At 40.1% G+C, this 25,380-nt stretch overlaps 1 protein-coding gene across 2 annotated transcripts in view; it reads right to left on the bottom strand.

Annotated features, from left to right (window-relative positions):
- Nucleotides 1-24,169, bottom strand: part of NAE1 (NEDD8 activating enzyme E1 subunit 1) — a 31,101-nt gene extending 6,932 nt beyond the window's left edge. Inside the window, exons 1-15 of one of the 2 annotated variants that reach the window (XM_058279889.2) lie at nucleotides 23,984-24,169; nucleotides 20,494-20,597; nucleotides 20,351-20,411; nucleotides 14,292-14,322; nucleotides 13,244-13,315; nucleotides 12,930-13,009; nucleotides 11,841-11,950; nucleotides 8,386-8,495; nucleotides 7,467-7,529; nucleotides 7,040-7,103; nucleotides 5,104-5,195; nucleotides 2,764-2,823; nucleotides 2,127-2,260; nucleotides 841-916; nucleotides 380-419 (exon numbers count right to left, since the gene is read on the bottom strand). In XM_058279889.2, the coding sequence (XP_058135872.1) occupies nucleotides 380-419; nucleotides 841-916; nucleotides 2,127-2,260; nucleotides 2,764-2,823; nucleotides 5,104-5,195; nucleotides 7,040-7,103; nucleotides 7,467-7,529; nucleotides 8,386-8,495; nucleotides 11,841-11,950; nucleotides 12,930-13,009; nucleotides 13,244-13,315; nucleotides 14,292-14,322; nucleotides 20,351-20,411; nucleotides 20,494-20,597; nucleotides 23,984-24,036 (1,150 nt within the window). In that variant the 5' untranslated portion in view covers nucleotides 24,037-24,169. The remainder of the gene's footprint in view (nucleotides 1-379; nucleotides 420-840; nucleotides 917-2,126; nucleotides 2,261-2,763; nucleotides 2,824-5,103; nucleotides 5,196-7,039; nucleotides 7,104-7,466; nucleotides 7,530-8,385; nucleotides 8,496-11,840; nucleotides 11,951-12,929; nucleotides 13,010-13,243; nucleotides 13,316-14,291; nucleotides 14,323-20,350; nucleotides 20,412-20,493; nucleotides 20,598-23,983) is intronic. The other variant, XM_058279890.2, reaches the window with a different exon arrangement.
- Between the last annotated feature and the right edge of the window lie 1,211 nt (nucleotides 24,170-25,380).

Raw genomic sequence — 25,380 nt, 5'->3', positions numbered from 1 at the left:
CCTTGAAACTAGACAGCAAAATTGATTCCATTACAATCATATTTGACACACATCAAAATGAGTATTTAAACCAGTACTGTCAATGCACATGTGCCCTTCACACCCAAAATCTTCAGATAAACCTTCCCAGATTACTGGAAATCAGAAAGCAAATAATTCTACATTAATGGTAATTTTCAAATGAGCCTAATGTTTTTAATATTGCCATAGATGGATAAACTCTACCTCTGACCCAGTCTTAAAAAACTTTCTCCATTTATTACATTAAAATATTTTTTTCATGGAAAATTTCAAATTGCAATAATTTAAAATTCCTGGAACATTCCTGGAGGTACATTTTTAACAAGCAAAATAAGGAAATTAATTCAAGGGGACTTACAGAGTAATTTTAATTCTTTCTCTGAAATGGACTCTGGTGCCTGTAAAGAGAGAAATGCAGATTTTGCTCCAGTATAATAGAGATTAACAGAGGGTGCAGCACAAGGCAATTGAATGTAAAATGGGGAGGCTTTCTCCAGGAGCTGGGAGAGTACTTTAAAAACACCTTGTTGGGGAGCCGATGTGGCTCAGTGGTTAAGCGCTGGCTTCCCATATACAAGGTCTCGGGTTTAATCCCCAGCCCCAGTACCTCAAAAATAAATAACTGAAAATTTAAAAAACAGAACACCTTGTTTCCATATTATGGGCTTTTCTCAATAAGTAGGCAAGCTCCCTTTAAAGAAGTCCAGAGCCAGTGCCATGCCCTCTATCTCTAAGCCCTTTCTGGCTGGAGTATGCGATCAGGCCTGTATGGAGCTGTCCAGACCACGCATCGAAGACACAGTGAGCCCAGCAGCTTACCTGGCCTATGGACTGCAGCAATTTGGCAACATGATTACCCACAGCGGCAGCATCTTTCTTTGCTTTTTCACGGTAACTGGAAAAGACCAACCAAAAAAACCTACTAACAACCAATATTTTAATTGGCAAAATTTTAATTATCACCATGAAGCAAACAAAAGACTTCTCTTCATGAAAAAACACTGGTCTAGCAATAAACAAAATGTGAAAATGCCAAGGAGATGCTACCAACAGTACCTGATGGTACCTGGGAGTTTTTCCAGGGCGGTAATGGACTCTTGCAGTCCATTAATACCCCAGGCTCCCTCTCTAATTAACAGCACCCAACTTAAAAACCACCCTCTTTAAGGGATCCCATGGTCCATGCTCCTCAGACAAAGGACCTGAAAAAAAAAACATCTTCCTGAAGAGCATGACTTTTATTCTTCAAATATTTCAAAACTACCCATCTACAAATTCAGTGGAACTTTTCTTTACATCATATTTACATTTTCACCCTTTAAAAATGATCAGTACTTAAGCTGACTACCTCCTATGAGGTCACACTCCCTTAACTCAATTGACCTTTCCCAAGTTTTATGTAGAAGAACTCTTAGGCTAGGACAACAAAAAAAAGATTCGTTAGACAGTGACTGAGAAGAGGAGTGCAACCTGTCTGGGGAAGAGAGAGTTTCTCTGTGTGACATTATCTGGGGGAGATCAAGCCAGTAGGTCTGGATTCATCAACGTCATGCCCAAATTACAGTAGGGTAATATCCATTGAGGCCCATCCCTATAATAGTCTATCTGGATTCAGGTTGGTGATACATGGATAGCAGGTTTCTATAGTCACAGACTTTTTAAATATGAAAATATTAATGATAAAAAAAATTCATCAGAACCAAGAACTTTAAAGTTTTAAGTTACAGATAAGAAGCAATATAGCCTGGTGGCTAAGAACATGGGCTTAGGAGCTGGATTTCCTCGAGTTCAAATCCTGGCTCTACCATTTACCAGCTGTCATCTGTAAAATGGGGACAATAATAGCTCTCTCTTAGTAAGGTTGTTGTGAATATTAAATTAGTACATCTAACAGTTTGTAGCACAGAGTAACTATTCAACTGTTAGATTTTTATTATGAAATATAAAAGAAAAAATCTGCTCCCTAAGTCCTTTAGCTTATTTTTAATGCAATGAAGTTACAATGGGTTCTCCTTTTACTGACACAGTTTCCCCCACCAATAAAATATTTTTATTTCTAACATTAACAATTTTGTCTGTTACCTAGTTTGCAAAGAGTGACTTACACATTTTGCAGTTTTATATATTTGCTTGAATCTGCAATCATATCTGGAATTGTACCTCGAACAGGTAAATTTCCTTGACCTTCCTTGGCCACAAATTCCTTTAAGGCACGAGCTAAAATCCAAAATGATGGAGTCTAAAAGAATAAGGGAAAAAAAATTATCATTAGGGAAGTGGATTTGGCTCAATGAATAGAGCATCTGCCTACCACATGGGAGGTCCAAGGTTCAAACCCAGGGCCTCCTGAACCGTGTGGTGAAGCTGGCCCATGTACAGTGCTGATGCGCGCAAAGAGTGCCGTGCCATACAGGGGTGTCCCCCGCGTAGGGGAGCCCCACGTGCAAGGAGTGCACCCCATAAGGAGAGCCATCCCATGCGAAAAATGTGCAGCCTGCCCAGGAGTGGGGCCATACACGGAGAGCTGACGCAGCAAGATGATGCAACAAAAAGAGACATAGATTCCCGGTGCCGCTGACAAGAATACAAGACACAGAAGAACACACAGCAAATGGACACAGAGAGCAGACAACTGGGGGAGGAGAGAAATTAAAAAAAAAAAAAAAAAAATCATCATTACGTAACATTTAATTTAACCCAAAGGTTTAGGCAGAATTATTTTTACTTTTGTTTATTTGTTACCTGTTTGGTGATATTTATGCAGCGATCATCATTAAATATATCTTCAATACTGCTTGGGATCTAGTAAAAGAACATGAAATATTTACTAAGAATTTGCTCATCTTTATTTTCAATGCTAATTTCTTCAAAGAAGTTCTTTGAATTTTCAAATTGCAATCAAATACAAACTTCTGATTTGTTTAGACCTTTATTTAGAATCATTACCAGGTGATCTATGGGGTAAGAGAATGGAATAAAGTCTCCTCCTGCCCACTGTTGTTAAAGACAAACCTACTCTCTTACATCATAAATGGAGCCAAGAAGGGGTCAAAGTAAATCTTTTTTATACAGTTTCATTTGAAGATATAACAAAAATTACAAACATTAATACCAAGATAGATTTCTAGCTCTTGATATTTTTCCATCTTGTCAAATCTGAAATCCTTACACCTTAACTGGTGACTGCTGAGAGGCAAAAAACCTAACAAAAATTGGATCGTTAAATTCTTTTACTGCTAGCAAGAGTAGCATAAATTAATTAAAACTACAGTAACTTAGTGGTTGAGCACCTGCTTTGCATGTACAAGGTCGTGTGGAGAAAAAAAATTTAGCACTGACAACCTCTTAACTAGTCTCTCTGCTTCCACTCCTGATCCCCTATTCTCACAACAGCCAGAATAATCTGTACAAAATATAAATTGAGTTACTCCAAACCCTACTCAAATGCTCCAGTGGCCTACAAAGACTTGTTTTGATCTGGCATTTGTCTACCTCCCCAAACTCAAATCATCATACCACTTTCCCCCTTGTTCACTTTGTTCCAATCACATGCTTTATTACTCACCCCTGAAGAAATGCCAAGCCTGATCCATTTCAGAGCCTTTGCACATTTATTTCCTCAGCTTGAAAAGCTTTTCCTCCAGACCTCTGCATGTTACTTCACTCAGCTGCTACTTAAACCTTTCCCTGGCCCCCATCTGAAACTGCCTCTGGATCCCAGGCTGACTACTCCCCATCACCTTCTACCACTTTATTCAGCTCTTCGTTCACAGCAGTAATCACTCCCTGGTGCATTTATCAGTTTAGTTTACTATCCTCCAAACACTAGAACCTTGTTTGTGTAATTGGGGTAAATTTTATAGTCAGTGCAATGCATAACTGGACAAATCTGAGATGTATCTTAAATGTATAACAGAACAAATTCTGATAACTTTACATGCACTTTTAACTACCATCCCAATCAAAATATAGAAATTTGCCTGTGCCCCCTGCAAAAGCACACATTTTTAACAACTAAGCAACACAGCTTAAAGGTTTGCAATGACAATTTAGATACTCTCCTATCTTGAAAAGCAGCATTTTTGTTATTTTAAATTTTAAGAAAATTCTAACTTAAACTACCAGGTCTCTTATCCCAAAGTGCCTCAAAAACCTCAGTTTCCTTTTGGACTAAAGAAACTGTTAAAAAATTTATTGAGGCAAATGACTGCACAACTCTGTCATAAAATAAGAGCCAGTTAGTATATACTTGAATAGAACATACAAGGCATTGGCCTATGTAACAGAGTGAACCATGTGGTAGAAGACTGACTGTGGTTAACAGTACAAATATGAGAATGTTCTCTCATGAACTACAACAAATGGACAATACTATTACACAGTTTTAATATTAGGAAGTGTATGGAAAAAATATACCAAATATAAGCTATGGACCATGGTTAGTGGGAATAGCCTGATGATATTCTTTCATAATCTGTATCAATATTCCAACAATGCAAGGTATTGGTGGAGAGATGATGTACGGGAATTCTGCATGATTATGCATGATTATGCATGCATTATGCATGACTGTTTTGAAAGCTTACATCTAATAAATACACACAAGAAAAATTTTAAAAGGAAACACCTTAGTGGAAAAAACTTAACAATAAAAAAAAGGACATCTAAACTGAGCTTTCCTCCAAATAATTTTTTAAATGTACACTGTCATTCAGAACATCTTCCATTATATTCAAATAGTTACCGTTGAAAGCAAATGCATGGTAAAAGATTTAACTTTTTAGGTAGCACTACTTTGGACCAGGAAAATATCACCTTGTTTTCCTACCTGCAAACTATTACCATTCACAAGAAAGATACTTCAAATAATTAACTTATGAAATTATTGTATCACTATTATATACATTTTAAGAGACAACACAGAATTTTATTAATCAAGATTTAATTTGTATTAAAGATATTTATTTCAAATTAACTATATAATCAGGAAATGTTAAAGTAATTCTTCACAGCCAACTATTTCACATGAAGACTTTGGAAAACACCTTCCTCGTATGAATACTTCAGCAACTCTTTTAATACCTGAGTTGTATTTAGTGCTGTGTTCACATTTTTAATAGCTTCCTCAAAATTCTCTTCATCTTCTGGAGACCCATTTTCATTCTTTAGAATTCCTATTAAAACAGAAATTTGTTAGCAAACAATAGCCCTTTTCTTCTTACTCCTCTCCTCTCAACATTACAGAAATGAGCTAGTCAGGCTCTGAAGGTTAAGATCAGGATACTGAACTTTAAGAAGAAATATGGGGAAATGGACTTGGCCCAATGGATAGGGCGTCCACCTACCACATAGGAGGTCCCCGGTTCAAACCCTGGGCCTCCTTGACCCGTGTGGAGTTGGCCCATGCACAGTGCTGATGAACACAAGGAGTGCCATGCCACACAGGGGTGTCCCCCACATAGGGGAGCCCCACGTGCAAGAAGTGCACCCTGTAGAGAGCTGCCCAGCGCGAAAGAAAGTGCAGCCTGCCCAAGAATGGCGCCGCACACACGGAGAGCTGACACAACAAGGTGGCGCAACAAAAAAAGAAACACAGATTCCCTATGCCGCTGATTAGAAGCGGTCATAGAAGAACAGAGAACAGACAACTGGGGGGGGGGGAGGGGAGAGAAATAAAAAATAAATCTTTAAAAAAAAAAAGAAGAAACATGGCTAACTCAACAACAAAAAGACAAACAACACAATTAAAAAATGGGCAAAAGATTTTATAGACATTTCTCCAAAGAAGATATACAAATGGCCAAAAAGCATATGAAAATATGCTCAACATCAAGAGCCAGTAGAGAAATGCAAATTAAAGCAACAGTGAGATACCATTTCACACCCACTATAATGGCCATTGTTTAAAAAATGGAAAATAAGTGTTGAAGAGAATGGGGAACAATAGGAACACTCATACATTGTTGGTGAGAAAGTGAAACAGTGTAGCCGCTATGGAAAAAATTTTGGTGGTTCCTCAGAAAGTTAAGTATAGAATTACCATATGATCTGGCAATCCCACTTCTACTGAGTATACCCTAAAGAATTGAAAGCAGGGGCTCAAACAGATAATCTGCACACCAATGTTCACAGTGGCATTATTCACAATTGCCAAAAGACAGAAGCAACCCAAGAGTACATCAACTGATGAATGGATAAACAAAATGTGATATAGATACACAGTGGAATATTTATTAATGAAGTTCTGATACACTCTACAATATGCCTGAACCCCAAAGACATCATGTTGAGTGAAATAAGCCAGACACAAAAGGAAAAATATTGTGTAGTATCACTGATATAAAAAAATTAGAATAAGCAAATTCACAATCAGGAATTAGAATACAAGTTACCAAGAGACTGGGTGGGCAGGCAGTAGGGAATGGGGAGTATAAGGCTTCATTGGTACAGAATTTCTATTTGGGATTGAAAAGTTTTGGTAATGGATGGTGGTAATGGAAGCACAGCATTGTCAACATAATTAACAGCACTGAATTATATGTTTGAATGCAGTTAAAGGGAGAAATTTTAGGTTGTATCCATTTTACTAGAATAAAAATTTAAAAAAACAAGACACCGTAGGACTGTAGCACACAATGAACCCTAATGTAAACTATGGACTATAGGTAATAGTACAACTGTAATTATATCCTTTCATGAATTGTAACAAAGGTACCACACTAAAGCAAGGCAATAATAATGGGGGAGGGGAGTTTATGGAAACTCTATTTTCTGCCTGATTTTTCTGTAAACCTGCAACTTCTCTATGAAAAAAATTTATATTAAAAAAAAGAAATACAGTTTATCATTAGTCATTCTTAAACTGTACAAAAAGTGACTCCTTAACCTCCCCAAAGGAAAAGTAAAATAAAAGCTCATGACTGCATCATTTGACAGAAGTGTTAAAGAAACTGAACCATTTGGTTCAAGTATTTCCCTTTTCAAACTTTATACAACATTTAATTGCATCCCATATTACCTTGTCTAATCAAATCTCTGAAGTCCTCTTTTTCTTTATATGTTTTAGGTATTCGTCCATTTGTCTAAATTGATGTAAAAAAATTTAATCTAGTTATAAAACTCAAAAATATGAAAATTGAGAGTCCAAAGTTTCCCCCATTCTCCCATCCACATCACATTTTCATCTTCAAATATACATCTCACTGAAATTTGATAGAAAACACAAACTGCAGGTCATTTCTCCACATTCGTTCCCCACTGAATAATTTCATTAACAAAACAATCAGTAACAAAAGAGGAGCAGTTGGATTTAAATTTAAAAGCAGCCACCTCCCCTACAACCCATGGAAAAAAATCACAATCTCCCAACTTGCTCCAATGAAATCCTTTATAAATAAATTGAAAATACAGTCACATATAAATTCTTTTTTTAAAAAAAGACATACTTCACTATACCACTGTGCTAAATATTTAGCTACAATCACAATCCATGGAGTGTGACTATGGTCCTAAAAACAAGAGACAAAGAAAATGTCAGTATGAGTTAATATTAATTCTTCACTACATCATCTCATTTTTAACAAATTAAACAGTAATTATTGATAATATCCTACTACAAAGTAATGAAAGTAGGAAAACAAACTATGTTAATCAAGACTGCTTCAACAAGAACGATAAAAAAGACTGCTTCATACATTATTTTATATGTAGTGTCCAATTTAATCCTATGTCAGACATATAATTATCCTTATTTTACCAGCAAGAGAACAGTCTTGGAAACCACAACCCAAAAATATAGCCAAAATCTCTCGATTTCAGATTTCAATCCTAGTCTAAGAGGACGTTCTGTGTTTTCTGATGAAAAAATTACATCTACATTTTAATTAATATATGGAAAAAAAGCACATACTCCTTAAAATAGATAGTATGATTGTTACAAATATCATTTCTATAATGAAATATGCAAAGTTGCTTTGATAATTCTCAAACACTGAAAATACATTTCAAGAGGAATTAATTTGAACAAAGATCCACCCCAAATTCAAAATATTTTTAAAAGATTTTGTTGGTTTGGCTAGGAAAGGGCATGAAGAATGTTCTAAGTTACTATTCAATTTCTTGACCTGGGTAGGTCATTACAGGTCGGTTCACTTTATGTACTTTTCTCCAATAAGAAAGTTTTTAAATATGGGGAGAAAATAGATTTATTTGAAACAAAGAAGGTAAAATGCCTTCATAAAATCTGGATGAAAGGAATATAGAGGTTTATAGTATTTTCTCACTTTTGCGTAATTCAAAAAAGTTTAGGTTAAAAAAATGTGTTAAATCTATCTGTAAATGGGAAGTCTCACACATACTGCTGACCTTTTTTTCCATATGATCCAAATCATAAGACTGAAAATGTTCTCTTAGCTCAGGAAATGGCTTATCCAGTCGTAGATCCTCTAATGCATTATCTGGGTGAGATTCTATTACTGTAAAAAATAATAATAATAACCAAAAGATAAACCCACTTCTTCAGTGATATTGCTGGCAATACACCAAATTATGGGAATTTAGGAAATCTCTCATTTTTAAATGGACATAGGGTGTACAGGTTTTTTTCAATATTACTGAGGTACAATTTTACAATATAGTAGTATGTACAAATCTTAAGTGGACTATAATTTTAATAAAAATAAAACCAAGAATCTTTTAGAGCAGAATCTCCTTATGATTATAACTAGAAAAGATCAAAATGTATGCAGAGATAATACCTAATAACCAGGAAGCAGACTTGGCTCAACTGGATAGAGCGTCCACCTACCACATAGGAGGTCCAGAGGGTTCAAACCCAGGGCCTCCTGGCCTGTGTGGTGAGCTGGCTCACGTGCAGTGCTGCTGCACGCAAGGAGTGCCACGCCACACAGGGGTGTCTCCCGTGTAGCGGAGCCGCACGTGCAAGGAGTGCACCCCGCAAGGAGAGCTGCCCCATACAAAAAAAGCACAGCCTGCCCAGAAATGGAGTCAAACACACGGAGAGCTGATGTAGCAAGATGATGCAACAAAAAAGAGATGCAGTTTCCCGGTGCCGCTGGATACACAAGCGGACACAGAAGAACACACAGCGAATGGACACAGAGAACGGACAAGGGGTGGGGGGAAGGGGAGATAAATAAACAAAAAATAAATCTTAAAGAAAAAAAAAAAACACAAAAAACCTAATAACCTATCCTTCCTCCTCCTGTGATATTCAATAGACAGCATCACTATCCATCTACATCTCCCAAGAAACGTGATGGCCATCCTTGCCCTCTTGCTTCCTTGGCCCCAACATGTGTCATTAACACACCCTTATCTAATCTCATACACAGTTCTCCACAGGGGGTAGTACAGTAGAGTATATCATTTCGGTGAGTGTTTAAAGCTAGGCCCAGTTCTGTCACTATGTCATTTGCTAGCTGGGTGACCTTAGGCAGTAAGTAACTCATCTCTCTGTGCCTCAACATCATCTACAAAAAGCATATAATACCTATCTTAAAGGGTTTTGTAAAGATTAAATGAAATAATCCACAAAAGGGCAGGCAAACAGCTAGCAATGTTAACCTTCACTGTGATCTACTTGCTCTTCCCCTATCCCTATAAGATCTGTCCTGAAATAGGGGCTCTCTCTTTCTCTCACTCTCTCACCTGGACCACTGGAAATCTCTCTCTTATTTTTTAAAGATTTATTTATTTATTTAATTTCCCCTCCTCCCCCGGTTGTCTGTTTTCTGTTTCTATTTGCTGCATCTTGTTTCTTTGTCCACTTCTGTTGTCGTCAGCGTCATGGGAAGTGTGGGCGGCGCCATTCCTGGGTGGGCTGCACTTTCTTTCACGCTGGGCGGCTCTCCTTACGGGGCGCACTCCTTGCGCGTGGGGCTCCCCTACGCGGGGGACACCCCTGCGTGGGGCGGCACTCCTTGCGCACATCAGCACTGCGCATGGGCCAGCTCCACATGGGTCAAGGAGGCCTGGGGTTTGAACCGCGGACCTCCCATGTGGTAGACGGACGCCCTAACCACTGGGCCAAGTCTGTTTCCCTGGAAATCTCTTAACAGCAACCAGTGCCTCCAATCTTTGCCCCTCAAATCCATTCATTCTCACCCCACTTTAAATGTGACCCACTTAAAATAAAACTTTTACCCTGCCACTCTTTCACTTAAAATTCTTAAATGGCCTACCACTACCTGCCAGAAGCTTATCCTACAAGCCATTCCCTAAACATCTGTGCAGATACTACTCCTCAGTGGTGCTACAAATGCAGATGGCTATTACTGCATGTAGCAGTTTGATATTATTGGTGAATTCCAAAAAGAAATATTGGATTGTTTGTAAACTGATCTTTTCCTCTGGGCATATTAGATTATATTGGATTATACTGGATTCATAGGTTTACTTAATTAAGTAAACCTATTGTGTCAGTAGGGTGTTGAGAAAAGGCATGAAAAAAAGGCATGGCAAGGGACAGAGTTAAGGGCTTTTAACGTTGGAGTTGGATGTTGGAGTCTGATGCTGAAGCTGGAGTCCCAGGGAGAGAAAAAGAGCTGTTTGCCTGACAGTCTACAGCTGATCTTGCAGAGAAAACAAAGGAGCTGAGCCCAGAGGAACCCAGGAAGCCTGAACCCTCGTAGACGTCGGCAGCGATCTTGCTCCAAAACGTGAAAATAGACTTTGGTGAGGGAAGTAACTTATGCTTTATGGCCTGGTATCTGTAAGCTCCTACCCCAAATAAATACCCTTTATAAACCAACCAATTTCTGGTATTTTGCATCAGCACCCCTTTGGCTAACTAATATACTGCACTAGTGGAGTGTCTGGCCTATAGTTGGCACAAAATGAAAACACTTGCATTGAGTAAAGAATGCTAAGTAATGAAAGTAAATTTTATGACTTTAGATGCAAAATGATACAGGCCTGCTTATAAATGACTTCAGTCTGCATAGCCCTGTTTTCCTAGGTGCTGTGCACCAACACCTGATCTATACCTGAACTAGAGTTGGAGGAAATGTGAAACAGCATGCAGGCTTCAGGCCTTCATGAGAATGAAATAAGACTGGTGACAAAAAGGTTTTATGGGGAAACGGACTTGGCCCAGTGGTTAGGGCGTCGGTCTACCACATGGGAGGTCCGCAGTTCAAACCCCGGGCCTCCTTGACCTGTGTGGAGCTGGCCCATGTGCAGTGCTGATGCGCGCAAGGAGTGCCGCGCCACACAGGGGTGTCCCCAGCGTAGAGGAGCCTCACGCACATGGGGTGCACCCGTAAGGAGAGCTGCCCAGCGCAAAAGAAAGTGCAGCCTGCCCAGGAATGGTGCCGCCCACACTTCCCGTGCCGCTGACGACAACAGAAGCGGACAAAGAAACAAGACGCAGCAAACAGACACAGAGAACAGACAACCGGGGGAAGAGGGGAAATTAAATAAATAAATAAATCTTTAAAAAAAAAAAAAAAAGGTGGTATGACTTCTATGTGTCAGGGTGACCCGTAAACCTTGGCTCTTGCCTAGGGCAGCCACGCATGTGTGGGTCAGGGAGCCAGAGAAACTAGGCGCTTGCTAAACACCTCCTAGTAAACATGTACCTGTTGAATGTTCTGCTTTGTATCTTTTTACAATACTAAGTAAAGGAAATATTATAGCCTAATTGTGGCTTTTGAGTCTGCTTGCCACTTTGAAGCTACAACTGGAAATGGGCTGCAAAAATTTACTTTGTAAATTAAAATTCACTTTGTAAATTACCAAGTTTCTAAAACTACAGCTAAAGTAACCAATTGCAAGCCCCAGATACTCAACAATCTTACCTGGATGTTCTTTTATAATGATCCTCATATAACCAACCAGTCCATATGTCCTACAGATCAAAAGAGGGATTTGGGAATTCCAGAGGACATCTGCTAAACGTAGTAATGTACTGCAAAGAAAAACAAAATAAATAAGAATACGATCAACTGGATATATGCCAAACATGAAAATCCCTTAAAATAAAGCAACTTTCTTACTCAAATAATAAATACAAAGATATATCTACTGCATTTATTAATACATAAGGAGGAGAAGGATGTACTGAAAATCACAAAGGTGCAGGCAAAGTTTACCTTTTGGACTAGAGAGATATGATAACCTATCTTTTTTGTTAGGGAGAATGTTAGTGAAAGATACTTTCTAGCATTTATACAATAAGAAAAAAAAAAATTCTAAAACCCTTTACACAGTCCCCAAATGTTTCCTATAATCAACTCTTATTTTTCATCACTAATTACTCAGTGCCCTATATACCTGCTTAAATATACCAAAAAAGTTTCATATCTCAGTATTTTTCTCTAACCTGTCTTTCCAATGCTGGAAAATTTATAAGTACTTCCAAATAAAGGTTGCTATATCATTTAAGAATTTTTAGGGACGCAGACTTGGCCCAGTGGTTAGGGCATCCGTCTACCACATGGGAGGTCCGCAGTTCAAACCCCGGGCCTCCTTGACCTGTGTGGAGCCGGCCCACACGCAGTGCTGATGCGCACAAGGAGTACCATGCCGCAGAGTGTCCCCCGTTTAGGGGAGCCCCACACTCAAGGAGTGCGCCCGGAAAGGAGAGCCGCCCAGTGCGAAAGAAAGTACAGCCTGCCTAAGAATGGCGCCGCCCACACAGAGAGCTGACGCAACAAGAAGAAACAGATTCCCGCGCCGCTGACAGCAACAGAAGCAGACAAAGAACAAGACGCAGCAAACAGACACAGAGAACAGACAACCAGGGCGGGAGGGCGAGGGGAGAGAAATAAATAAAAAACTCTTAAAAAAAAAAAGAATTTTTAAAACTATATCTTAGAATGCAGGGAAAAGAAAACAATGTAAATCTATTAAAAGCTTAAAATAGAAACATTAACATAAAAACTTACCTTTCAGGGAGCTGCGTTGCAACCACAGTGGTAAACCTACAGAAAAATGAAGGATCATTGTCTAGAAGGTTTTCTGGACTCTAAATAGGACAAGGGAAAAAAAATTCAACAATTTCACATTCATATTAAACATGGCAGAAACAGTTAAAGCTTTTTTAGAACAAATGAGGCAATACACTAGACTCCAAAATTAAGGTAATTCAACTGACAACTAAACATAAATGATATAAAGACTAAAAATTCTCAATTCCAAGGGCTTTGAATTATTAAATAATTTACATTTCAGCACAGAAATAATGTGTATACATATGTACCTCTTCCACAAAACTTCCAGAGACATCGTTATTTAATTCTTGTAAGAATTCCATGGCAGCTTGAGCTCGGTTCTTTTTAAAAACAAAGCATTTGATTTGAATTAGAGAAAAATTAGTTACACTGTAACCCCCGACTTAAAGGTCAAGCAAACATATTGTAAAACTACTGAAATTCCATAGTAGGTATGACAATCCTGCTTTCTACAGTGTTTAAACTGGGACTCAACCAGAATATTACTTAAAACAAAGTTAAAACTGCATTACTTGTCCTTAAATGACTACATTATTTGCATTCTATTTTTCTGACTAGGCAAATGACCAGAAAACCCTGGGAAGCAGGCAAAGACATCCTGGATCAAGTTCAGAATTTTTTTTTTTTTTAGGGACCGGGGATTCAACCCAGGACCTCATATGTGGAAAGTCGGTGCCCAACCATTGAGCCACACTGGCTTCCCTGAGTTGGCTTTTTTCATTTGTTTTGCTTATTGTTTGTTTTTGTTTTTTCAGGAAGCACCAGGAACCAAACCCAGGCCCTCCTGTGTGGGCGGTGGGAGCTCAAATGCTTGAGCCACATTTGCTTCCCAAGTTCAGATTCATTTTAACTCCTACATCTATAATCCTAACTTATAGATCTCAATCATTAAAGAAACTATCTTTTATGTTTAGAATATTGTTGTACTAAGTGACTAATATGGTTCTGTAAGATTTTTAATATGAAATATAAAAATAAAGGGTATTCTGGTTCACTCTGTTAAAAACTTTGTTAGAATACTTCTTTCTCTGAAAATTACTATTAAAGGTCTAGCTTTAATACAGGTATGTAGTGTAAAAGCACAGACATAAGTTTTTAAATGACCAAATATTTATATAAAGACTTACAAGATTAGAAAAATGAGTAAATTCAACATTTCTCCTCCAAGAAATAATAAACTCTTTTTTTTGGTCATTATAATAAACTCTTTTAAAGCCAAAGTTTCTCAAGCAATCAAAACATAATGGTATCATTACATGCTTGCATGCAGCTATAATCTATAACAAATTGTTTTACCTTGCCAATACTGCTTCTTTGAAGAAAAAAACTAAAATAAACAGAATTAAAATAAAAAATTAAAGGCTTATTTGACTATAAAGGAAAGGTAATTGTAATGCCAGGTATATTTTATACATAGTATAAAACAAACTATATTTTTACTACAGATTATAACAGCCCTCCTGAAGGAAGTAAAAAGTATGAACACTTTTATAAGCAAAGGTAGGCTAATTAATCAATTTTTCCCAAGGGGTACCACAGAATACAAATTTCACAAGATGTTCTGAAAGAAATGGGTTCCCTGGTTTTAAAAAGTTTGGGAAATATCATGTTATATATCTATCACACCTATATATCTGCCTCTTGGAAATTCATAATATATATGATGTTAAAGTCTTACAGTCAAAAAATGTTTAACTTCATTTACCCATTTCCCAAATTCATTTGACCATGAAATCCATTTGCCCATTTAACAGCTATTAACATTACCTAGAACCAGTGTTCCACAACTTTTGCAAGTAACTATATCAGATTTATTCAGGCTTTTCCTCCATATATCTTCATCATGTCTCAAGTTTTGGATCAGAGTCAAGATGCCATTTATGGCACAAATTCACTGGCACCCTAAAAAGCCAAACCTTAGGCTTATCACATCTGGCTCTAACCAACCAACTAAGCAACCCATACACTGAGATTAAGTAAGTAAAGATAATAGGACTATTCCTTTATTGATACCAATAAAAGGGCCACGTTGTGGGTAGGAGAAAAATTTACTACCACCCAAACAAAAGACTCAAAACTCAATAAGAATCAACTTCTATTTTTTCTTATATTTACTCGTTGTTGTTTACTTAAAAATTCAATGAGAGGGAAAGCGGATTTGGCCCAAGGGATAGGGTGTCTGCCTACCACATGGGAAGTCCAAGGTTCAAACCCAGGGCCTCCTGACCCATGTGATGAGCAGGCCCACACGCAGCGCTGATGCACGCAAGGAGTGCCATGCCATGCAGGGGTGTCCCCCGCATAGGGGAGCCCCACGCACAAGGAGTACGCCCCGTAAGGAGAGCCGCCCAGTGTGAAAAAAGTGCAGCCTGCCCAGGAATGGCACCACACACACAGAGAGCTGACACAGCAAGATGACGCAACAAAAGAAGACACAGATTCCAGGTGCCACTGACAAGAATGCCAGCGGACACAGAAGATGACGGAGCGAATGGACACAGTAGACAACTTGGGGGGAGCGATACGGGAAGAAAAATAAATAAAAATAAATCTTAAAAAAAAAAAAAATTCAATGGAGGACTACCAGCAAGATGATGGGGGAGTAAGGAGCTCCTAGAGTCAGCTCCTGCTACAGGGCAGTTAGTAAACACCCAGAGCTATCTGAGCTAGCTGAAGCACCTGTTTGGGGGCTTCAGGAGGCCAGAAGGGCATCCTGTAACATCCTTGAAGGAGGAGACTGCCCATGTGCAGAGAAGACTTGTGAGTAGAGCGCTCCATGCCGCACAGGCCAGTGCCCATCCTCCACTGGAGGCACAAGACGCCTCCAGAGCTGTTCCGCGGCTGGAAATGAATGCTCCACTTCCCAAAAATGGGGGAGGAAGAGACGGTTAGGCACCAAGTTCAGTTACTGATGAGTAAATTCAGTGGGCTAAAGTATAATCCTGAGAACAGCTAAAGTTTGAGCCTGTCCAAGTAGAAAGAGGCTGGGAGCCGTTATCTTAAGTCCCTGCCTGGCATGAGGGGAAGCGGGGCAGACTGAAAATCCCAGTGCTGGTGGGGACCAGCTTCTTTCCATCCAGGTATCAGATTACAAGTCTAGCATAAGCCCCAGTGCCACCTCTGACAGGGAGGAAGCTGCGGAGAACTGAGCCAGCCTCTATGGGAAACTGCCAGCTAAGCTGTGGGGCTGGTAATTGTCCTACTCTGGTGGCACAAGCCAACTGGGAGCTGTTCTGTGATTGGAATTGGAAGTTCCATTTCCGAAAAACAGGGGAGGAGGAGACGGTTGGCTGCCAATTTCAGCTACTGATTGGTAGATTCAGATAGCTAAGGAATAACCCAAGGAACAGCTGGGGTGTGAATCTGTCCAAGTTGGAAAGGAAAGAGGCTGGTGGCTGCCATTTTTACTCCACCCTCACCCTGAGGGGAAGCCTGGCTAACGAAATATCACAGTGACGGTAGGAAATGTTTCTTTCACCCAGATCATCCTGCAGCCCTAGCCTAGGCTTCAGTCCCACTTCTGGCAGGGAAGAGGCTGGCTTGCTCTGCACCAGCCTATCCAGGTTACACTGGGTACCGTTGGCTGCCACAAACCAAATAATCTGAAGTCTACCAGGGCAACTGCAGTCACCTTGGACCCGCACTGCATAGATTGCTACCCATACCTGCAGCTCCATCCCACCCCGGGCAGGGGAGAAAGGGGAATGAAGCTTCATCAGTCTCTCTGGGCAACTACAGCCTAGGTCAGCATGACTTGGCTTATTCCATACAACTCTGACTCTGTCCCTACCTCTGGGAAAGGACAAAGTTGGGAGAAGCTTCATCGGTACCTGGGAAAATGAGGGCAGCTTGAGCCTCACAGTTTATAGTACCAATTACATCCTCGGCTCCTAATGCACAACCAGCAAGGGAGAAAGGGCAGGACATCCTAAACTAAAGAGAAAAACTGCACCCAGAATAAATACTCTAGCAAGTCAGATGCCAAGACACCAACCAGAAATTACAAGCCACACCTAAATTACAAGTAACAAGCTATGGCCCAGTTAAAGGAACAAGATAAGCCTCCAGACGACATAAAGGAGTTGAGACAACTAATCATAGATGTTCAAACAAATCTCCTTAATAAATTCAGTAAAATGGCTAAAGAGATTAAGAATATTAGGAAGACAATGGATGAACACAAAGAAGAATTTGAAAGCATGCATAGAAAAATAGCAGATCTTATGGGAATGAAAAGTGCAATAAATGAAATTAAAAGAACACTGGAATCATATAATAGCAGATTTGAGAAGAAAGGATTGGTAAGCTTGAAGAAATAGCCTCTGAAAATGAACATACAAAAGAATAAATGAAGAAAAGAATGGAATAAATTGAGCAAGGTCTCAGAAAACTAAACAACAGCAAGAGATGTGCAAATATACATGTCATGGGTGTCCCAGTAGGAGAAGAGAAGGGAAAAGGGGTAGAAGGAATATTTAAAGAAATGTTAGAAAATTTCCCAACCCTATTAAAGGACATAGATATCCACGTCCAAGAAGCACAATGTACTCCCATCCAAAAAAATCTGAATAGACCAACTCCGAGACACATACTAATCAAAATGTCAAATGCCAAAGACAAGGAGAGAATTCTGAGAACAGCAAGAGAAAAGCAACGCATTACATATAAAGGATACTCAATAAGATTAAATGCTGATTTCTCACCAGAAACCATGGGGGCAAGAAGACAGTGGTATAAGATACTTAAGATACTACAAGAGAAAAAGTTCCAGCCAAGAATTTTATATCCAGCAAGACTGTCTTTCAAAAATGAGGGCAAGATTAGAATATTCACAGATAAACAGAAACTGAGAGAATTTCTAAGCAAGAGACCAGATTTTCAGGAAATACTAAAGGGTGTGCTGGAGCCTGAAAAGAAGACAGGACAGAGAGGCCTGGAAGAGAGTCTAGAAATGAAGATTATATTAATAAAAGTAACTAAAAGTGTTAAAACAGTGGTGAAAATAAAATATGACAGGTAAAACTCAAATAGGAATAACCTTAACCAACAATGTAAAGCACCTGTATTCAGCAAACTACAACCCAATATTAAAAGAAATCAAAAAAGTCCTAAATAACTGGAATAACATTCCATGCTCACTGATTGGAAGACTAAATATCATTAAGATGTCAATTCTACTCAAATTGATATACAGATTCAATGCAACCCTGATAAAAATTCCACCAGCATTTAAAAAAAAAAAATTGAAAACACAGTTACCAAATTTATTTGGAAGTGTAAGCAGCCCTGAATAGCCAGACATCATAAAAGGAAAAGCGAACCTTCACCTCCGGACTTTACCATCACACTGCCAAGCTATAGTGGTAAAAACAGCATGGTACTGGCATAAAGACAGACACATAGACCAATGGAACCAAACTGATGGCTCAGACACAGATCATCACATGTATGGTCAAGTGATTTTTGACTAGCCTGTTAAACCCACACAGCTAGGACAGAACAGTCCATTCAGCAAAATGGTGCTGAAAGAACTGGATATCCGTAGCCAAAAAAAGGAAAGAGGACCTCTATCTCACACCTTATCCAAAAATTAACTAAAAATGGATCAAAAACCTAAAAATAAAAGCAAGAACCATAAAACTTCTAGAAGAAACTGTAAGGAAAATATCTTCAAGACCTGGTGGTAGGTGGTGGATTATTAAAAGAGATAAGAGAAGGACTGAGACAGACTAATGATATTTAATGTATGTAAAAGTTTTAATTAGTTTTACTGTAAAAGTGTGAAAATGTATAGAAAGGATGGTAACAAATAATGGGTAACAGCTAGTTTATAAATGGGGATGTGGCTGAAAATGGTAGTCTACGGATGTAAATGCCAATTGACAGAATGCTAGAGAATAATTTAGGAACTGCATAGCACAGTAAACCAAGAGGTGGGTGAGAATTGTGATTGATGGTACAGACGCAAGAGTGCCCTTTGTGAGCCAGAGCAAATGTATATCACTACTGCAGGGTGTTGGGAACACATGGGAAAATTAAACTGGAATGACCTATGGGCTGTATTTAGCAGTAATAATTAATATTCTTGCATCCATGCCAAAGATGTACTGTATAGATAATGGGGCAGTATGGAAAATGTGAGCCAAATATACACTATGGACATGGTAACAATCAGATGATATTATCTTATCTGTAATAAATGTTCCACCACAGTGTGGTGTGTTGACAGAGGGGTGTTGTTTGGGAATTCTGCACATGTGCATTATTGTTTTATAAGTTTATAACTTATGTCATAAAAAATATATTTAAAAAACAAATAATAGGGTGGGTTGGGGAAAAAACACACCCATGTAAGATAAGGACTACGTTTAGTAGTAAGATTTTGACAATATTCTTTCATAATTTGTAACAAACATCTCAAGACAATGCAAGGTGTTGGTGGAGGGTTGATGTATGGGACTCCTGTAGGATGCTATGTATGTATTCTTTGTACATTCACAACTTTTACTATACACTTAATTTATAAATGATATAAAAATAATAATAATAGGAGGGGTTGGGGGAAAATACTTTGGTTAGTAGTAATATTTTGACAATGCTCTTTAATCATTAGTTAAAAAGGCTTAACAACAACGTAAGGTGTTAGTGGTAGGGTGAGTTATAAAAGAGTCCTGTATAATGTTATATATGTTTGTTTTGTAAGTTCACAACTATTACTATACACTTATTGTTTATGTATGTTTGTGTGTGGGTTATATATTTCAATAAACTAATTTTTTTTTTAATTTAATGAGAAATCCCAGAATCCAAGTCCCTGAAAAGGGGCATTTGAGAATCAAATTTGGAAATGCCTTGAAAGTCTAAATATGATCATCCTTAAAGAATATGCAGCCCATCTTTAAAACAGCACTTTTATGGAGACAGTATAGTGCAGAGAAAGATATACCTAGACTAAGCTTAAGAGACCACAAATAAAAAGTATCGTTTTCATTATTCACGTAATACAGAAATACAATGATTTTTAATCATGTATTAACATCTAGGAATCCATGCAAGGATTCAGATTTCACAAAGTGTCCAGATTTCACAAATAAAAGGATAATGACTACTCTTCTGTATTAATAATTCTAAAGATAGTAATGATCTATACCTTTTCTGACATTTTATTTGCCAAACATCATGTTAGCACTTTACCTATATTAGTTCTTTTCATTCTCACTATAACACTAACATAGGAATTATTTCCACCTGAAATTCAAGCCACCGAGCTGGAGGAATGTAGCTAGAATTCAGGCCCCGCCCTCCCGTGCCAGCAGACTGCCTTCCCTAACATATTTGAAAAAAATAGAACATACTTGTTTCCAGCATCTTCTCCACTGACCTGATTTCCATCAATAATTGTAAATGAACCAATACCTAGAAGACAAAATAGAGTCAGCCAAGATATCATTCTATCAAAACCATAAAGTAAATTTATATAACCACCACCATATATTACCTGGTAGTACCAAGTTTTTAAGAATTTCAGTTCCTGTGGCTGTTGCATTGATTAGGCAAACATGAGCAGATTCTAAAGCCTCTTGCCCATGATCACCCCACAACCTACAAAACAAGACATGAATTCAAGATTTTTAAAACTTCCACAAAAATACACATTTCTTATTTGAATGGTGATCTTTCTTTTGTTTTTGTTTTTTAAGTGTTTTTGCATAGAGAAACTGATGTGATAACCAGAGCAAACATGTGCAGAAGGAATAGCAGATGTTATTGTGGGGATTATATAGCCAAGAAACCTAAGAACTCAGATAGGTTTAGACATGATGCCTTGCATGTTAGAGGAGGGTCAAATCAGAATTAGGAACTTGGTCTACCAGCTCCTTATCCTTTACTCTCTTTTCAAACCAGATAACATACAGAACAGAATGTCTGTAGATATTCTTCATAACTTATTAACATTAAATAAATATTTTGGATTTGAAACTTATGTTGTTCTCTATTTTGTTTCTCCTGTTTCATTTCTCCTTAAGTTACATGGATCCATTGCATTTAGAATCTTGATACAGGGCTTATCACTGTGACATCAGCAAAACTGAGCAAAAACTTTACCAAGAAAACTGAATTACTTTGATCCGAAAAGCCTCACATCTACTTCTACAGGAGTGCTTAAATATAACATCCTATGAACATTCTAATCACATGATTAATAAATACAAACCTTAACAAACACAAAGATTCTATTCATGAACTATTGTGGTTAATAATCGGGAAAATGTGGCATTCATGTGGAAAAAGTGGCCATGGTGGCTGCTAGGTGCGGGGAATGGGAGGAAGAGAAGAGATGTGGAGGCATTCTCAGGACTTGGAGTTGTCCTGGGTGGTGCCCCAGGGACAATTAATTGCCAGGTGTTGTATGTCCTCCCATAGCCCACTGGATGGAACGTGGGAAAGTGTGGGCTATGGTGTGGAACACGGGACATAGGGTGCAGCAATGTCTGGAGATGTACTCACTAGACGCAATGGATGTGACATGATGATGGGGGAGAGTATTACTGTGGGGGGAGTGGTGGGGGCGAACGGGGACCTCATATTTTTTTTTAATGTAGTATCTTTTAAAAAAATGAATAAATTGAGTGGAATTTGGAAAAAAAAACACAAAGATATAATAAGAATTAGAAATGTATGTCATAAACTGATTCACACCAGCATATCAATTAACAAGGCATGGTACATAATCACACATGTATCATGGTATCTGGGCCAACCTGATTACCTTCACCCAGAAACCGTACTAACTAGTTTATCTTTTCTTCTCAGTATAGGAAGTACAAGGAGAACCCAAACCATTAGAGAACTGTCATAGCCAAAAAGGTATTAGCAGCCAGAAAGACAGGATTTCAATACGCCTTTCCTGTCACCTGATCTAAAGCAGATTTCCCCTCAATGTGCAGCTGGTATGTCCTCCAGAGCATTATCGCACTTCGCAACTGCCTCATTTAGTTTATTTCCTGAACATCCATCTTTTCATGCCCTTTTTAAGCTCCATAAGGGCTCGAGCCACTCCCTCTACTCACCACTGGACCCCAATGACTAGTACAGTGTCTTGCTCAGGGTAAGTGATCAATGAATAGCTGTCGAATGAATGGAGGACTAGCCCAAAAGAAGAAAATGAATTGGAAACATCTTTGTTTTCCATGAGGGCAGGGCACACAGAAGCCACCTGACATATTTGGTTGATGGATACTTGAATAGCTGGAGAGTGACCCCAAGAGAATACCAGTGCATCTCTAAGTAACACGTTTCAAGAAAGGGGCCAAACAAATCAATCCTCTCTACTCTCTTGCTTGCCTATCTAAGGAGAACTAGGGGTATGTTGACTGATGCCTGGCTTTACAACTTCACTTCTGACTATTTCCTTCTCACATTTCAAAACCAACAACTGGTTCCCACTATGAAAGGTAAAGTCTGGTCCTTAAATGGAATGGACTCAGCATAAACCTTCCTCTTTTACAGTTGCTTAGTAACCTCGAATATCTTTGCACCTCTGTCACATATGGTTATACCTGCATTCAAAACACAAGTAACAGAAATGGCTGCGGCTCAATCAGTTGGGCTCCCATCTACCATATGGGAGGCCCTGGGTTCGCGTCCCGGGGTCTCCTTGTGAAGGCAGGCTCACCTGCAAGCACCATGGAGTGCTGCCTGGCCCGCACAGAAGAGCGCACAGGGAATAGACACAGAGAGCAGACAGCAAGCAAAAAGTCGCAAGGGGGGTGGGGAAAAAACACACAAGTAACTCCAAGAATTTACAAGAGAATATCAGTTGGTTAAAAAGGCCCTTCCACCTTGCCTATTTACCCACAAGCTTGGGAGTAGAGCCATGTGACAGAGTACCAGAAAAAGTCAGAAGCTTTTGAGTTTAAATTCTGGATCAAAATCATGTGGGACTCTGGGCAAGTTATCTAACCTCTCCAAGACTCAGTTTCCCCATCTGTAGAGAACATATCTATCTTCAAAGCTGTTGTCAGAATTGAGTGCCTAATGACCCCAATACAGTGCTAGGCTGTAAACACAAAGTGGGAGTTACTGTCCTGAGCGACATTCTCCAGTTTGGGGGCTCCAGCAAGAAGGGAGGCCAAGCATCTGATTTCTCCACTGACTCAGCATGCGGAAGATGCTCAATAAATACAGGCGTGTGTAGAAAGAAAAGGCAAGGGAGACAAAGTAGTTAAGGACCAGCCTGATGGCTTAGACCTGCACTGTCCATAAAGCAGCCAGCCACATGTGGCTACTGAGCACTTACAGATGGGGCTAGTGCGAACTGAGATATGCTGTAATTGTAAGATACACACTGGATTTCTAAGACAGTACGGGGAAAAAATAGAATGTAAAATATCAAATCAATTTTCACATTGATTATGTGCTGAAATAATATTTCAGATATACCGAGTTAAAGAAATTATATTTTTACAATTAATTTCACCTGTTTCGTTTTTTTTAACGTGTGTCCTAGAAAAGGTACAATTACCTATGTGGTTCGCATTCGGGATTAGCGAAGTATTTCCACTGGACAGTGCTGGCTTAGGACAATACCCAACACTCGATGCCGCTCTCGGCGGCGGGGGTCGGGTACCTCCAATCCCCTCAAGTCTGCAGACTAGGGAGCCTGAGCTCAGCGACGTGAGGCGGGGCCGGCAGCCGCCCGGGAGACAGGGCTGGCGCTGGAACCGTGCACCTCGAACCGCACACAGCGCGGGTGGCGGGCGGGCGCGCCTCTCGGGGGAGAGGGATCCCCGGCCCTCGCGGAAGCCCCCGGGCCTCAGGCCGGAGCCCCGACGAGCCCCGACGAGCGCCGGATCCCCGCGCCCCACACGGCCCTGCCTGGCAGGAGGCCTGAGGGAGGCCCGACCGCGCCGCCCGCGTGCTTGGGCATGGTCCGGACGCAAGGTTGTCCGCCAGCCCCCCGCGCGGCTCGCTGTGCCGTGGCTCACCTCAGCTGCCGGTCGTACTTCTGCTCCTTGGGCAGCTTCCCCAGCTGCGCCATGGTCGCGCCGACCGCGCAGAGAACAGACCAACCGTTTGCCAGCGCCGCCACCGCCTCCACTCCCGCGCAAGCGCACTGAGCGCGCCTCCTTCAGCGGGCGCCGCGCTCCGCAGACGCCGCCACTGCACTGCGCACGCGTCAGTTAGACGCTCGGGCGTACGCGGCCGCGACCCGTTGTCGAGTCTCTGTGATGAACCAGTCTCTCCTGTTTCTTAGTTTCTCCCTCTGTCTTTGCAGTAGTGGGAGAGGGGACTCAGGCTTTGGAATTTGGCAGACTTGGATTTTAACCACATTCTGATTGTGAGATTTGCTCTTTACCTCTCAAATCTTGTTCACTCATCTGTGAATTGGGTATAAATGAGTCCCGCCCGCAGAATTCCCTTAGCCTTAAATGAGATCTTGAAAAAACAGGACCAGGCTTACAAAAAAATCCTGAATGAAAAATAACTTTGATCATGATTATCATTATTGTTCATCCATTTCTTCCATCTCTTCATGCAATAAGCACACGCTGAAGACCTGCTTTGTACCACAAAGCAAGGTACTCCCCCACTACAGATTTAAAGAGTAAGTTGACGGCCCTATTTTGGGGGAGTTCAAAGTCCCATTGTAGAGCGGGGGAAAGAATAAACAACTGCCTCCTAGACTAAGTGGCCTCCTATAGATAGCGGTAGGAACACAGAAGAACCCCATCCACCCCGGATGTTGGGATGAAAAGGTATTTTAAGCAGAAGGAACAGCAGGTGTCATCCTTGGGAGATAGAAAAGGCATGGTAGGCCAGAGATACTAGAGAAAGTTTGTTGTAGGGGGAGTCGGGGAGGGGATGGTCACCACAAATTTGAAAGGCAGCAGGGATTAGGTTGTGAGGACCATGAACATAGAAGCAAAGAGGAATGTAAAGCCCTCCGCTTCCTGAAAAGAGCCACTTTTCAAAAAGAGGATGGTCAGGAAGCGGCCGTGGCTCAATCAGTTGGACCCCTGTCTACCATATGGGAGGCCCTGGGATTGCGTCCTGGGGACTCCTTGTGAAGGCAGGCTCTCCGGCAAGCGCTGCAGAGCAAGGCCTGGCCGGCAAGCACGGTGGAGAGCCGACTCAGCAAGGTGACACAACAAAAAAGGGAGACAAGCAAAAACACAGAAGAGCGCACAGCGAATGGACACAGAGAGCAGACAGCAAGCAAGCCACAAGGGGGGAGGGGAAATAAAACAAATAATACAGACACAGAAGAACGCACAGCGAATGGACACAGAGAGCAGACAGCACACAAAAAGCCACCTGGGGGGGAGCAGATTTTAAAAAATAAATAATTTTAAAAAATTAAAAAAGAGGATGGCTGCCCTCT

Source organism: Dasypus novemcinctus, chromosome 18, assembly GCF_030445035.2.
Source record: "Dasypus novemcinctus isolate mDasNov1 chromosome 18, mDasNov1.1.hap2, whole genome shotgun sequence".
NCBI lineage: Eukaryota > Metazoa > Chordata > Mammalia > Cingulata > Dasypodidae > Dasypus > Dasypus novemcinctus.
This window is presented reverse-complemented; position numbering and strand designations above follow the sequence as displayed.